The following is a 14,954-nucleotide window of genomic DNA, read 5'->3' as shown; positions in this document are numbered from 1 at the left end:
GAAGAAAAAATTAAGCATGACAGCATAACATCAAACTTGATAATCCTTTGTGAATGCATTAAAGATATGGTTTATAAACACAGGCATAAAAACTAAAAACACTTTAAAAACAAGTACTGTAAGAATATTTATATACAAATATCATGGCTCATTAAGAAAAAGGTTATTAAAGCATAATGTGAACAATACATTATATTAATTCACAATATAAATACACTTTGAGGAGTAATTTAAGTCAGGAATAAAAATACAGATATAGCATCAGTTAACACTATTAATACATATTTTGTTCTGTCATATGTATGAAAATATACACATAGATATAGCTCTTTTAAACCAATTTTTACATAAATATTCACTGATTTAAATAAAAGTTGAAAGAGGTAGAATTTGCGTCAATGTTCATGATTTTCAGGAACAAGTACTTCAAATATAGTATTACTGTGCTGTCCTTTAACAAGTCCATACAGCCAACTCATTGAAAGTCAACGTTCTGAAAAAGGGGGGAGGGTAAAAGTGGGTTAAGAGAAAAGTGATAAACCAAATTATTCAGTACATCATGAAAAACTGAAATTCAGTATTATTTTAATTGAAAGTATAGTCTCTAATAAAACCCTTGCCTATTTAGTGGTTAAAAAGTACTATTCTCTACTTCAAAAAGATTCCCTCCAAACAACCAAAGTACATCAAAATATATGAGGACAAAAAGAATGACACAAGTGAAAAGACATTCCATCTTATGTGCTATCTAATCATCCTCCCAATTAAAACACACATTAAAATATGAAAAATCCCATAATGGAAACAGTGAAAAAGTTCATATTTTTCTACTTAAGATGACATACTTAAGAAGAGATAATCAGACATGTTTTCTAATACTGATATAAAACAACATTATTGCCCTGGTCGGTTTGGCTCCGTGATTAGAGTGTTGACCAGTGGACCAATGAGACCCGAGTTCGATTTTGGCCAAGGGCACATACCTCGGTTGTGGTTCGTCCCTGGACCTTGTCGAGGCCATGCAGGAGGCAACCAGTCAATGTGTCTCTCTCACATTGATGTTTTTCTCTCCCTCTCTCCCTCCCTTCTATTACTCTGTCTGAAGATAAATGAAAAAATATCCTAGAGTGAGGATAAAAAAAACCAACATTATTGATTATAGGAAAAAAAATGGGGAACAAGCTGTAGGTTCTATAAGAGAAGAATGATAACAGTCCTAGAATATCCATGTGATAAACCATTAGATCATTATTTTATTTTTTTTAAATCCTCACCCGAGGACAATTTTCCATTCATCTTCAGTTAGAGTGGGAGGGAGGGAGAGAAAGGAAGAGAGATAGAAACATCGATGTGAGAGGGACAGACACATCGACTGGTTGCTCCCCGCCACCCACGAACCCAACCAGGGCCAGGAATGAACTGCAACCCAGGTATGTGCCCCTGACCAGAACTGAACCTGAGACTCATCGGTCCGTGGGCTGACGCTCTAACCGCTGAGCCAAACTGGCCAGGGCCTTTGATCACTATTTTAAAATGGTATTTTTGAAAATGCTTTTACTGATATCAATAAATCCTCACAACAATATTAGGGGGGGAAACCATAAAGAACAAAACAAAAAAAATCAGGATAAAAACTATCTTGAGTATGATCTCTAGTAAAATTATACATGTATGTCTATGCATGTGTATGTATGCTAATTACTAATTAAATACAAGAAGGAAGTATACCAAAATGCTAATTGCTATTTTCTCTGAGTTGTAAGACTAAAAGTGATTTTGATTTTACATCCATGTTAGTCGTGGCATTTTTCATTTTCATAATAGCAATCCAAGGGTCAATCAGCTGATGAATGGATAAATAAATGTGGTATATACATATAATGGCATATTATTTAGCCTTAAAAAGGAAGAAAGTTCTGCCCTGGTTGGTGTGGCTCAGTTGGTTGTGTGCTGCCCCGTCACTGAAAGGTTGATGGTTTGATTCCCAGTCTGGGCACATGCCCAGGATGCAGGTTCAATCGCCAGGAGGCAGCCGACCGATGTTCTGCTCTCACATCAATGTTTCTCTTTCTCTCTCTTGTTCCCTCTTCCTCTCTCTCTAAAAAAATCAACAAAAATATTTTTTTTTAAAGGAAAAAAGTTCTGAGACAAGCTCCAACATAGATGAACCCTCAAAACATTATGCTAAGTGAAATAAGCCATTGACAAAAGGCTGATTCCAGTTATACTGAGGTATACAGAATAGACAAATTGCAATGGTGGTTGGCAGGGCTGCTGGGGGTGGGAGAATGTGCAATTAGTATTTAATGGGCACAGAATTTCAGTTGGAGAAAATCAAAAAGTTTGAAGTTGGAGAGTGGAAATAATTTGTGCACAACAAAGTGAATGTACTAACTGCCAGAGAAATGTATGCTCAAAAATGGTTAAAATGATAAATTTCAAGTTATGTATATTTTCCATAAAAAATTATTGATTTTCTTCTTTATACTTTTCTATTTTATGTCCTTGTCAGTGAGCATATATTAGATATAATTATCAAAAAGTAAAAACTGGGTTATATATTTTAACTATTAGAGACACCGTAAATATGAGTTGATATGACTATTTAATATTATTTCTGAGTACTTGTGGGGAAATCCCTGAGAATTAGTTTTGGTGACAATATTTAGAAAATATGAATGGAAATGGGTTACTAATTAACAACATCATTAGGATACTTTGGGACCTTGCTAATAGTTGTTGAAGTTTTCTAATTCACATCTATTATGATAGCTAGAATTTAAAAAATGGAAAATAACAAGTATTGAAAAGAATTTGAAAAATTGGAACCCTTACATTGCTGGGGAAAATGTAAAATGGTACAGCCGTGTAAAAATGTCTGGAAGGTACTCAAGAAGTTTAATAGAATTTCCATATGACCCAGCAACTCTACTTCTAAGTACTTCCAAGAGATTTGAAAACACGACCAAAACAGATATTTGATACCAATGGTCTTAGCAGCATTATTCACAATAGCTAAGAGATGAAAACAACACTGGTGTTCATCAACTGATGAATGGATAAACATGTGGTATAATCACACAAAGAAATACTATCCAGGCATAAAAAGGAATGAAGTTCTGAGACATGCTATGACATAGATGAATCTTGAAAGAATTATCTGAAGTGAAATAAGCCAGACACAAAAGGACAAATAATGTACGATTTCACTTAGATGAAAATCTGAATAGGCAAATTCATAGAGACAGAAAAATAGATTAGAGGTTACCAGAGGCTGGGGATGTGATCCAGGACTGAAGAATTATTGTTTAATGGATACAGAGCTTCTGTTTGGGGTGATGAAAAAGTTTTGGAAATAGTGGTGATGGCTGCACAGCCTGAGAATTTAATGCACTGAATTTTCACTTAAAAATAGTTTATATGGCAAAGTTCGTGCTATATATTTTTTATCGCAATTAAAACACATTTTATAATTCATCATCTCTTTAGACACTGCTGGAATCCACTGTGTTCTGTATATTAAAGCATAGTCTGCAGATTCCTGGGAGTCCCCAGGACCCTCTCGGGGGATCTCTAAGGTCAGGCCTTAAAACTGAGGAGTTATGTACCTTTTCACTCTTTATCTCAGGTGTACTGTTGAGTTTCCCACCGGCTACACAGTGTGAAAGGCCAGGCAGTAACTATTTTAGATTTGTGGACCCCAGGGTCTCTGTACCAACTATGTAATTCTGCAGCTGTGGGAAAGCAGTCTTACACATATGTAAACAAGTGGGTGTGGCTATGCTCCAATAAAGCTTAATTTACAAAAACAGGGCCCACAGACCATAGTTTACTATCCCAGATCTAAAATGCAGCTATGAATTGGGCATGAGGAAACATTTGGGTCACAACTGTTATGAGGCATTCTAACAAGAAATTGAACCTCCACCTAAATCACATTCAAATTAATGCAGCACTTAGAAGTTGTGAGGACACAGTGATTGCAGCCAGCACTGAGAAGTGGTCCTCAAAGTGAAAGAGGAAAATAAATATTTTACTCAAACAAACACAAAAGCAAAAGCACAGCAGTCAGAAATCATTTAAACCTGGGCCCTGCACATATCAACAAACCCTGAGGGCATCTGCATGTGAAAGCACAGCACACAGCTAATGTTCCTAAGGAGACTGAGGCACTGGGGAAATGCTTACTCATCATCTTTGTACTTCTATTAAAAGAGGCAAAGAAATGAATCATTTTAAAAAGAACTGACTTTACCACTTCTGTAAATGAGCCTGCATTTTTCAGGCCCTACCTCTCAAACCCTGGGTCTGACATGCTTCTTTCCCATTCGTTCCCCTTTTGTGAATCACCATAGTCTTTGACTCTTCCTCAAAGATGTGCTAGTGCTCTGGAAAACTGTTCTGCCCTATCTCCTCACTCAAACACTTCCAGCAACTTGACGGGCACTGAACATGCATGTCCAGTGACCCGACAATTTCACTCTTAAGTATACACCCGAAAGAAATGCACACACCTGTTCACCAATATACAGGTACTAGAATATTCATAACTCTGTGACAACCTGAACTGGATATTACCAGAGCCCATCGACAACAGAATGAGTAAATAGACTGTGGTAAGTTCATGTAATGGAATATATGCAGCAACAAGACTCAGCCATATACAAGGACACACAACAGCACAACAGAGATGAATCTCACAAATGTACTATTGAGGAAAAGAGGCCAGAAAGGTATATCATTTTTTAAATGTCCAAAAACAGGGAAAAAATGTCTTTTACTAGTTAGGGTGGTTACTCTTAGAGCAGGGCTTATGACCATAAGGGAGCCCAAGTGAGGCAATGTTTTGTTTCTTGATCTGGGTGCAGGCTGAATAGGTGTGCGTGCTCAGTTTGTGAAAATTCACTGAGCTGTATACTATAAAATGACACTTTTCTATATGTATAATTTATTTTTAAAAATCTGTCCTAGCTTTCAGTATTATTACACTGATCCTGAACTTATTATACTGTTTCCTATCTCTTTCTGGTCTCCCTGCCTCTGATTTCTACTGTCCTCCAAAAAAGCCCAAATATAATTCTGAAGTGAATCTGCCAGGAGCAGTTCTTTCCTCTTAACCCCTCCTGTATGCATCTTATACATAGGACGATCTTCAGTGGCTCCCCTTGACTTACAGAATAAAGTCTACAGTCTATAATATAGTCTCACATTAAATAATTCTATATATCCCACTCTACCTACCACATCTTTCTCCCTCATTATGCCCAACAGGCTGCAATTCCAACCAGATTTCATCTATTTTGCCACACGTATTCCTGTCTGTCTTGGTCCACACCTGTATAATCTATTATTTGTACCTTGAATTTGTCACTTCATAAAATATTTCTGTGATATCTCATATTGTCATGGACCGGAAATGTTCAGTTCAATGAGTTTTTACAATCGTATATACCTCCATTACCATCACCATCAAACAGAACATTCCATTATTCCCACCAAAGGTGATCAGAAAGGTCCCCTGACCACTTTGACAGGCAATCTCTCTGCCTCCCCTGAACACTACTTCCTGAATCTCTATAGCCATAGATTAGCTTTGTTTGTCCATGGTGCTACATACATACCTTTCTGAAATCATCAGTTTATCTGTTCAGGAGACTGTAAAGGAGACTTCAGAGTAGAACTAAGGGGTGGTGTGGGAAGACCATGTCGACGCATCTCTTGGATTGCTCGTTCTCTGACAAATAAGGTCAAGAGTTAATTGCAAGAAGGGTCTTACAAATTTAAGGTGTTTTTACTGTTGTTAAATAAAATTTTTACTCAATTAATTTCTTTTTTTTTTTTATCCTTACCCCAGGACAAGTTCAGAGGAAGAGAGAGAGAAAGAAACATCGACGTGAAAGGGACATATAGAGTGGCTGCCTCCTGCATGACCCAATCAGGGCCGGGGACAAACTGCAACCGAGGTACGTGCCCTTAGCGGGAACCAAACCCGGGTCTCTCTGGACCACAGGCCGACGCTCTAACCGCTGAGCCAAACCGACCAGGGCTCAATTAATTTCTATTTCTACTAAATTTAAATCCTATGTCCTCATATGATTTTTAAGTAGTAGGTAAAAGATTTCAATGAAAGGAATTGTATCATGAGAGACTGTTCAAAGCCCCTCTGAGTACAGATTTCCAAAGTTGGATGGCTCCCCCCTCTGCCCTTTCCTTTCCTACTTCTTGCACACAAATGTAGCCCTCTTCCTTCTTCCTGCCTCAAAACTCCCAAATGTCAGAAGTAAAATAATCCATTCTCCGTTATGCTTTCCTGCTCTGTGTCTGTGTCTGCGTCTGCCCCACAGAGCATGGGCACTGCACTGCCACTCCCCTTTGTGAGCTATCTGGAGTGTCTGGCCTAGACTTTTTTTTGCTTTGAGTTCTTGAGTATCCAAGATTGCTGAGTGTTTCACACTCTTTTTCACTATTATTCCCCTAAAGAAACTTTTTAGGAATTTCCCCCCAAAATTATCCCCACATATGTACATTGTTTATATACTGGGCCCTCTGGAGGGCCATACATCATTGTAACACCTAAGGGTTTTTGCTACTCCCTCTTCTCCCAAGCATCATTTTTCCCCATGGGGTGGCAATATTACCCCTTTAGGAATGCATGGTCTAGGTGGATGGTAAGAAGGAAAGACATGGTCATTTGGGTCAAGGTTTCTTTGGGAACTGGGGTAAGGAAAAAGGAGAAAAATTAAGGGGATGTAAAGCCTTAAGTAACAGAGAGCTTGACTTAGGACCCTTGAATTGAACAAATTTAACTTATCATTAAGAAATGGAAATGATTATATATGTACAGTTTAAGCATATTAAGAAACTAGGTCTTCTAAATTATAGATGAAAAACAGCTTTCATGACAATGATGCAATCTCAGGCTTCATATCTCACTGAAACAAAAAATACCGAATTCCTAGAAAATTCTGTCTATATACCAAATAGCATATGAATCAAAAGTTTTGATGCTAATGGATACTCAAAATCTGACCTAATAAGCAATTTGACCACTATTTGAGAATGAAATCTCAAAAATGTTGATATCTACGGTATTAATATAGTAAAAAAAAGTAACAGGAGAAAATAAACTTGACAAATGATTTAAAAATTAGACTTTGACTTTAACTGCTTAAGCAGGTCTTATTCCTCTTTGTAACACTTGAGGATTAAAAATTTAACATAATGAGCCCTGGCTGGTTTGGTTCAACAGTTACAGCATCAGCCTGAGGACCAAAGAGTTGCAGGTTTGATTCTGGTCAAGGGCACATACCTTGGTTTTGGTTCAGTCCCTGACCCTGGTCAGCGCTGTGCAGGAGGCAACCAATCAATATGTCTCTCTCACATTGATGCACCTCTCCCTCCCTCTCTCTCCCCCCCCCCCCACTCTATCTGAAGATAAGTGAAAAAATATCCTCAGGTGAGGATTAAAAAAAAATTTTTTTAACATAATGAAGAAAATAAATGGGAATATAACTGAGTATGAAAATTACTAAACTGTAGAGAATATATTATAGAGGTTAGGAGCAGGGGCTTTAAAATTAAACAGACCTGCCTGAATTTCATTCTTGACTCTGCTATTTACTATTTGTATGTCCCCAGTTTCCTATAATATAGGTATAAAAATAGATTGTTAGCAATATCAAATATATATCTAGTATCTGGTACATATTTGTTAATGGCCTTATAATTATCAGCATTGTCACTTATTTGATGATTTTCCTATTGGAGCCTATTTTGGACTCTTGTGAAATCCTTACTAGCTTGTTTATTCTCTAACTATATCCTCTGAAATAATGCCCTGATTTTGCCTTGAGAAACGCTATGGGAAACATTCATACAATACTTGCTACTTTATTTACTGTAGGAATATTATCTTCCATAACACTTGTTGCCTTTTCAGTAATTCTTCCTGAAGAAATTTATTTTGAACATTAATGCTTTAAAAGAGTTTGCTATTTGTAAGCCACATTAAATCCTTTTTGGAATAGGATAGGCAATAAATAAAAACACTGTCTAAAGTTAAAAATTTTTCTTACCGTTCATATCTTTCGGTGGAAATCTGTCTTTTCAGGGCATCATGATCTGTTTGTAATTGTGCCACTTTAGTCCGAAGCATGGTGTTCTCTCGGCTTTGACTAGTTCTTAAAAACAAATTTTAAAAATCAAAGAAATAAATAACAAATGTTCTGTTTTATAGAGTTAAGTGCTATGGATTGTTGTTTTTGTGATAAATACAAAGGAGATGATACTTAAGGATGAAAAAAAGATCAAGACTTTCAACACTACTTCTCTAAACTTCTGAAGCTTCTACAACAAAGTTTTCTTTTCATGCATCTTATTTATTTAATAAACATCTACTGAGCCTCTAGCATCTACTGAACCTTATCACAAATATGAGTAAGACATGGATTATAACACCCAATTGTAAAGTATCTTCATCAGCTCTTTCTTGCTCTTACCTCAGAAAGGGAAATATTTCTAACTTTTTAAAATTTACTTAGTCCACTTGTAGTATCTACTCTGGGTTTCCTCTCTTCTTCCAACAAATACACCTAAACCCCTCCATCCTAAAAAGACACCATTATCAATCTCCTAAAAGGTAATTACACACAGGAGGGTCAAATTGCCTAAGATTTTTTTCCCCCCAAAATTTTTTCTTCCTTTATTGATTTTACAGAGAGGAAGGGAGAGGGAGACAGAGACAGAAACATCGATGAGAGAGAACATCGACTGGCTGCCTCCCACATGCCTCCCACTGGGGATCAGGCCCACAACCTGAGCATGTGTCCTGACTAGAAATCGAACTGGCGACCTCTTGGTGCAGGGGTCTATGCTCAACTACTGAGCCACACCAGCCGGACATTGCCTAGGTTTTTGAAGTCTTTTTCCTAATCCACTGGATGAGTCCCATCCTGAAATCCTCTCCTTTGACTCCTCTCTTCCTTGCTCAAATTTAGGCATTTTTTAAAAGTTCACTCATTCATTTGCATGGGAACCACCTCTGTGGTAAAGATATACAAATGTGTATCTCCAAACATAATGTCTCTTCTGAACTAAACCCCTAAACTTCCAAAAGCAGCAGCCATGTAAGTAAAATATTTTGGTTTTAAATCACTCTTCACACTTTCATCCTCCTCTCCCATCAAAAGTTAAAATATATATTTTTTTGTTTCTCCAGCAGTTTTTAATCATTTGTTTTTATGCTATAAATCTACAAAAAATTACTCATGTTAAAAATTATTTTTGAGAAGCTATTTTCCTCACATAGATTGATTTAAGATACTTACAATTTGCTTTCTGAAAGGGTTAACTTCTCTTTAAGTAGCTGAATTTCTGTATCTTTCTCGTGCGAGGTCATATGAGAATGAAATTCTTTATCTCTATTCGTAGCCAACAATGATTCGAGGTTTTTAATCGTATGTCTCTCACTTGACAGTTGGTTTTTCAACAGCTCTGATTCTGATTTTATATTTTCTAATTCCATCACAACCTACAGAAAGAACGAAGTAAGATTACTTCAGTACTTTTAGACTTCCTCTGAAAAATTGCCTGCAGAGCTAGACACACACGTCAGTCAGTTCCTTCATTTTGGGTACAGGTTAAAGATTCTGAACCACTTTTTTAAGTATAAGAAAAACATCTAGTCTGGCCAGTGTGGCTCAGTGGACTGAGTGTCCTCCCATGGACCAAGAGGTCCCAGTTCGTTCCCAGGCAGGCAGGGCACATGCCCAGGTTGCAGGCTTGATCCCCAGTAGGGGACGTGCAAGGAGGCAGCTGATCAATGTTTCTCTCTCTCCCTAAAAAAAAAAAAAATCAATAAAATAACATTTAAAAGAAAGAAAGACAACATCTCATTGTAAAAATAGCCCTGGCCGGTTTGGCTCAGCAGTTAGAGCGTCGGCCTGCACTCCAGAGAGACCCGGGTTTGGTTCCTGCTAAGGGCACGTACCTTGGTTGCAGTTTGTCCCAGGCCCTGGTTGGGTTGTGCGGGTGGCAACCACTTGATGTGCCCCTTTTACATCGATGTCTCTCTCTTTGTTTCTCTCTCTCTCTCTCCCCCCCTCGCTCTCCCTCCCACTCTATCTGAACAAAAAATGGAAAAATGTCCTCAAGTGAGGCTAAAAAATAAATAAATAATCTTTACTATTTTTAGTAAGGGCTTATTTGGCTAAGATCTACTCCAACGCTTCAAATAGTTTTCTAGTACTACCTTGTCAGGAGGGGTCATTACCAGAAAATCCTAAAATATGGCCACCCTATCAGCAAGGAGGCCCTTCTGATCTATATTAAATCTGTGTCCTCTGACTATATGGTCAAGCCAGTATTTGAGCTTCTCAGTACCTGAAAACAAATATACTAAATGAGTGAAAACTAAAAACACCTATGTTTGAAAACACACTTTGTTGTTTAAAGCAATACTTCAATTTGGGAAAGAGAAATTCCAGGTACCTAGATTTTTCAAGATTTAAATGACTTGATATTTTTACCAGGAAAAATATTCTACTTAGGAAACAGTGAAGTGCTCACTCCTCCATTTAAATCTTACCTTTAAACAATGAAAGAATGTATTGAGATACGCTCCTATTCTATGAGATGACTCATATTCTCCTAAATACCCATCTACTATAAAACAGACTACCCCTAATTTCATCACCACGTATACCAGAGAAATCTTGGCAAAAGAATCTAGTAGTCAAATTTAGTTCTCAAAATCCTGCAGTCAAGACTTCTGGTCAAGATGGCAGCGTAGGTAAACGTGATATCACGTCCTCCCACAACCACATCAAAGTTACAACTAAACTACAGAACGACCATCATTCAAAACCACCTAAAATCAAGCTGAATGGAAGTCCTACAACTACGGAATTAAAGCAGCAGCCACATCCAGACTGGTAGGAGGGGCGGAGGCGGACGGGCTGGTCCCACACCCACGTGTGGTGGATAAAAATCAGGAGGACACCTCAGCTGGGAAGGTCCTTCCTGAGGACTGAGGGGGTCCCCGTCCCACACCAGGTGCCCCGCTCAGGGTTCCAGTGCCAGGAAGAGAAGTCCCCATAACTTCTGGCTGGAAAACCAGCAGGAACTGAGGCTCAGGGAGGCTGAGGCGGCTGGAGCCTCAGGAAGCTCCTCTTAAAGGGCCCGCGCACGAACTTATCAGATTTTCTCCCTCTAAGCTTGGAGGGGAGGCAGCTGGAGGGGCGCCAGAGACAGGGAAGAACTGAGCTGGTTGGCATTGAAGCGAGGGCTGGAGAGCGGGCTTTCTCGGGGACAAACGTGCTGTCAGAGGCCTTTGTTCCTTTGGTCAGCACATCCCTTGGGCAGCAGACAGCTGCCATATCTGGGACTCCAGCAACCTGGCTCACACTGGTAGCCCCGCCCTGATGACTCCCTGAGGCCCCACCTTGCCCCACCCCACCCAACTTTCAAGCCCACCCAAGCTGTTGCCACTTGCTTAACCATAGGATTGGCCTGTCTTGGATCCTGCCTCAGGTTTTCCTAAATTCTTATAAACAAGCTGCATCTGGTCTCAGCTAGCCCCATACCTCTTGTTAAGTAATACACAGAAACAAACACAGGGAGGCAGCCAAAATGAGGAGACAAAGAAACAGGTCCCAAATGAAAGAACAGAACAAAACCCCAAGAAAAGAACTAAGCGAAATGGAGATAAGCAACCTAACAGATGCTGAGTTCAAAATACTGCTTATAAGGATGCTCAATGAACTTAGTGAGAACCTCAGCAAACTTAGCAAAGGCCTCAAGAGCATAAAAAAGGACCAGTCAGAAATGATGGATGCACAGTCAGAAATGGAGGCATTAACTGAAATAAAGAATAATTTACACAGATTCAATAGAGTAGGTAAAGCCAAGAAGCAAACCATCGATTTGGAATATAAGGAAGCAAAAAACACCCAATCAGAACAGCAAAAAGAAAAAAGAATCCAAAAAAATGAGGATAGTGTAAAGAGCCTCTGGGACAACTTCAAGCGTGCCAACATTCACGTCTTGGGGGTGCCAGTAGGAGAAGAGAGAGAACAAGAAATTGAAAACCTGTTTGAAACAATAACAGCAGAAAACTTCCCTAACTTGGTGAAGGAAACAGACATACCATTCCAGGAAGCACAGAGAGTCCCAAATAAGATGAACCCCAACAGGCCCACATCAAGACACATCATCATCAAAATGCAAAAGGTTCAAGACAGAGAGACAATCTTAAAAGCAGCAAGAGAAAAGCAGTTAGTTACCTACAAGGGAGTTCCCAAAAGACTGTCAGCTGATTTCTCAAAAGAAACTTTGCAGGCCAGAAGGGAGTGGCAAGAAATATTCAGAGTGATGAAAAGCAAGAACCTACAACCAAGATTACTCTATCCTGCAAAGCTGTCATTTAGAATTGATGGCCATATAGTTTCCCAGACAAGAAAAAGTTAAAGGAGTTCATCACTACCAAACCATTATTATATGAAATGTTGAAGGGTCTTCTTGAAGAAAAATATAAAAAATATGAACAAACAAAATGGCAATGAATACATAGCTATCAACAATTGAATCTACAAACAAAATGAACAGGCAGAACAGAAACATTCTCAAGGATATAGAGAACATTTTGTTGGTTGCCAGATGGGAGGGAGAATGGGGGAATGGGTGAAAAAGGTGAAGGGATTAAGAAGTACAAATTGGTTGCTAGACTGACTGACAAACCTCAAAGGGAAGGGGGGTTAGGGGGTGGGAAGAAATAAACCAAAGAACTTATATGCATATATACATAACCAATGGACACAGACAACAGTGTGGGGAAAGGCAGGAGGGGGACGGGAGTGGGGAGGAGGGGGTCAATGGGGGAAAAAAATGAGGAACATCTGTAATACATTCAACAATAAAGGTAAGTTAAAAAAAAAAAATCCTGCAGTCAAAAGTCACTATTTCAGAGGGAAATAAATGTATTAGGTAGTGAATGATAAAGGAAAACAATTAAGAGCAGGGCTCAATAAAACAATGTGTTACAACAATACCTTCTAAGTTCTTACCCTTTCAAATTCAAGGTTTTTAGCATTCAATTGTTGAGTCATAATATCTTTGCCTGAATCAAGCTTAATACAGAGTTCTCTAAGAGATGACAAATCATTGAATACTGCCGCTTTCTCATCTTCTTGATGTCTCAGCTCTTCTTCTAATCTAGATATGGCTTTTGCCATTGATGAGATCTGAGATTCATAAGCATGATGTGCATTTATGTGCTGAAAATAAAAAATGAAACAGGGTAAAAGTTAAAGTAGCCCAATACTTTTAAAGGCTTGAATCTGTGCAGCTACAGCCTCACTTTATAAAAATATAAGAGCCATTTTTGTATATTTTAAGATACTCTCAAGAAGTTGTCTATTTGAAGATTGCCTAGTTAATGCTTAACAAAATGAATTGTGTACAATTATTAATCATGGTAAATAAGTACTTCATGTATATATTTAGAAGATGCAAAGATGAAAATTATTGTTTTAGGGTGTTGTGAATATGAGAGATCTTTGAAGTTACATTAAATTTTCCTTCATAATAATGCTTTATGAAGAAAAAGTAATATATATATAGGGTGAGGCAAAAGTAAGTTTACAGTTGTTTGTATGGAAACTAATACAGTAATAATAGTACAAGAGAAACTCTGTTTTGTGCACTCACAACTGTAAACATACTTTTGCCACACCCTATACTTATCACCTGTCAATTGTCTTTAAATTCTGAATTTCAAAAATGGAGTTTGCTTTAACATCAAATACCTGAAGTCATATTTAAATTTAATTGAATAATATACTACTTTATAAGATAATAATAACTGAAATAATGAGCAAAGTTTGAATACTGATAGATTCTTTTTCTTAGAAAAATCCTCAATTTAAATTTTTCACAATTTAAATTATGAGTGATAAATACAAACAGATTTAATCTCTAATTCTAGAATTTAGGAAGAAGTCCCCACAAAAATTAATTCGAATAAACTCTACTGAAATGAATCAACATTAGAAATTGAATATTGGCCCTGGCCAGTTTGGCTCAGTGGTTAGAACATTGGCCCGCAGACCAATAAGTTGTGGGTTTGATTCCGGTCAAGGACATATAGTTCAGTTGCGGTTCGTCCCTGGCCCTGACTGGGGTTGTGCAGAAAGCAACCAGTCAGTGTGTCTCTCCCACATCAATGTCTCTGTCTCTTCCTCTCTCCTTCCCACTCTATCTGAACAAAAAATAAAAAATATCCTCAAGTGAGGATTAAAAAAAATAAAAATTGAATACTGTGTGTAAAGATATTTTTTTATTCTCACCGGAGGACGTTTTCTTTTTGTATTTATCTTAAGATAGAGCAGAAGGGAGAGAGGGAGGGAGAGAGAGAGAAACATTGATATGTGAGAGACACATCAGCTGGTTGCCACCCACACAACCCCAACTGGGGCCGGGGACAAACTGCAATCAAGGTACGTGCCCTTAGCAGGAACCAAACCCAGGTCTCTCTGGACTGTGGGCTGACGCTCTAACCGCTGAGCCAAACCAGCTAAGGCCTGTGTGTAAAGATTTAATAAATGTCAACAGTTGCAGAAAAGTAAATATTTGGAGTTTCTAAATATTAATGAATTAATAAAATCAATGTTTTCCCCAAACTAAATATAAATATGTAAATCAATTTCATATATCATATAAGAACATAAACAATGATAAAGAACAAAAGAACTAAAGAATTAGTTTCTCCTGATAACTCTTTGGAAGGTGGAAAAGCATGCCTTTAGTTATTATACTCTTTTTTTTTTTTTTTTTTTTTTTTTATCCTCACCCGAGGATATTTTTCCATTTTTTGTACAGATAGAGTGGGAGGGAGAGAGAGGAAGGGAGAGAGAGAGAGAAACATCGACGTGAAGGGACACATCGAGTGGCTGCCACCC

At 38.0% G+C, this 14,954-nt stretch overlaps 1 protein-coding gene across 7 annotated transcripts in view; it reads right to left on the bottom strand.

Annotated features, from left to right (window-relative positions):
- Nucleotides 1-381: 381 nt before the first annotated feature.
- The window catches only part of CEP135 (centrosomal protein 135), a 79,514-nt gene continuing 64,941 nt past the window's right edge, over nucleotides 382-14,954 (bottom strand). For 3 of the 7 annotated variants that reach the window (XM_036270866.1, XM_036270893.1, XM_036270921.1), the window contains 5 exons: nucleotides 13,062-13,271; nucleotides 9,327-9,529; nucleotides 8,076-8,180; nucleotides 5,622-5,734; nucleotides 384-493 (listed from right to left, as the gene is read on the bottom strand). In XM_036270866.1, the coding sequence (XP_036126759.1) occupies nucleotides 5,635-5,734; nucleotides 8,076-8,180; nucleotides 9,327-9,529; nucleotides 13,062-13,271 (618 nt within the window). In that variant the 3' untranslated portion in view covers nucleotides 384-493; nucleotides 5,622-5,634. Of the gene's footprint in view, nucleotides 494-5,621; nucleotides 5,735-7,586; nucleotides 7,643-8,075; nucleotides 8,181-9,326; nucleotides 9,530-13,061; nucleotides 13,272-14,954 lie in introns of those variants that run through there. The other 4 variants (XM_036270902.1, XM_036270875.1, XM_036270911.1 and 1 more) reach the window with 4 other exon arrangements.

This window comes from Molossus molossus, unplaced genomic scaffold, assembly GCF_014108415.1.
Source record: "Molossus molossus isolate mMolMol1 unplaced genomic scaffold, mMolMol1.p scaffold_m16_p_1, whole genome shotgun sequence".
Classification (NCBI taxonomy): Eukaryota; Metazoa; Chordata; class Mammalia; order Chiroptera; family Molossidae; genus Molossus; species Molossus molossus.
The sequence above is the reverse complement of the archived record's forward strand: the minus strand, read 5'-3'. Positions and strand labels throughout refer to the sequence as shown.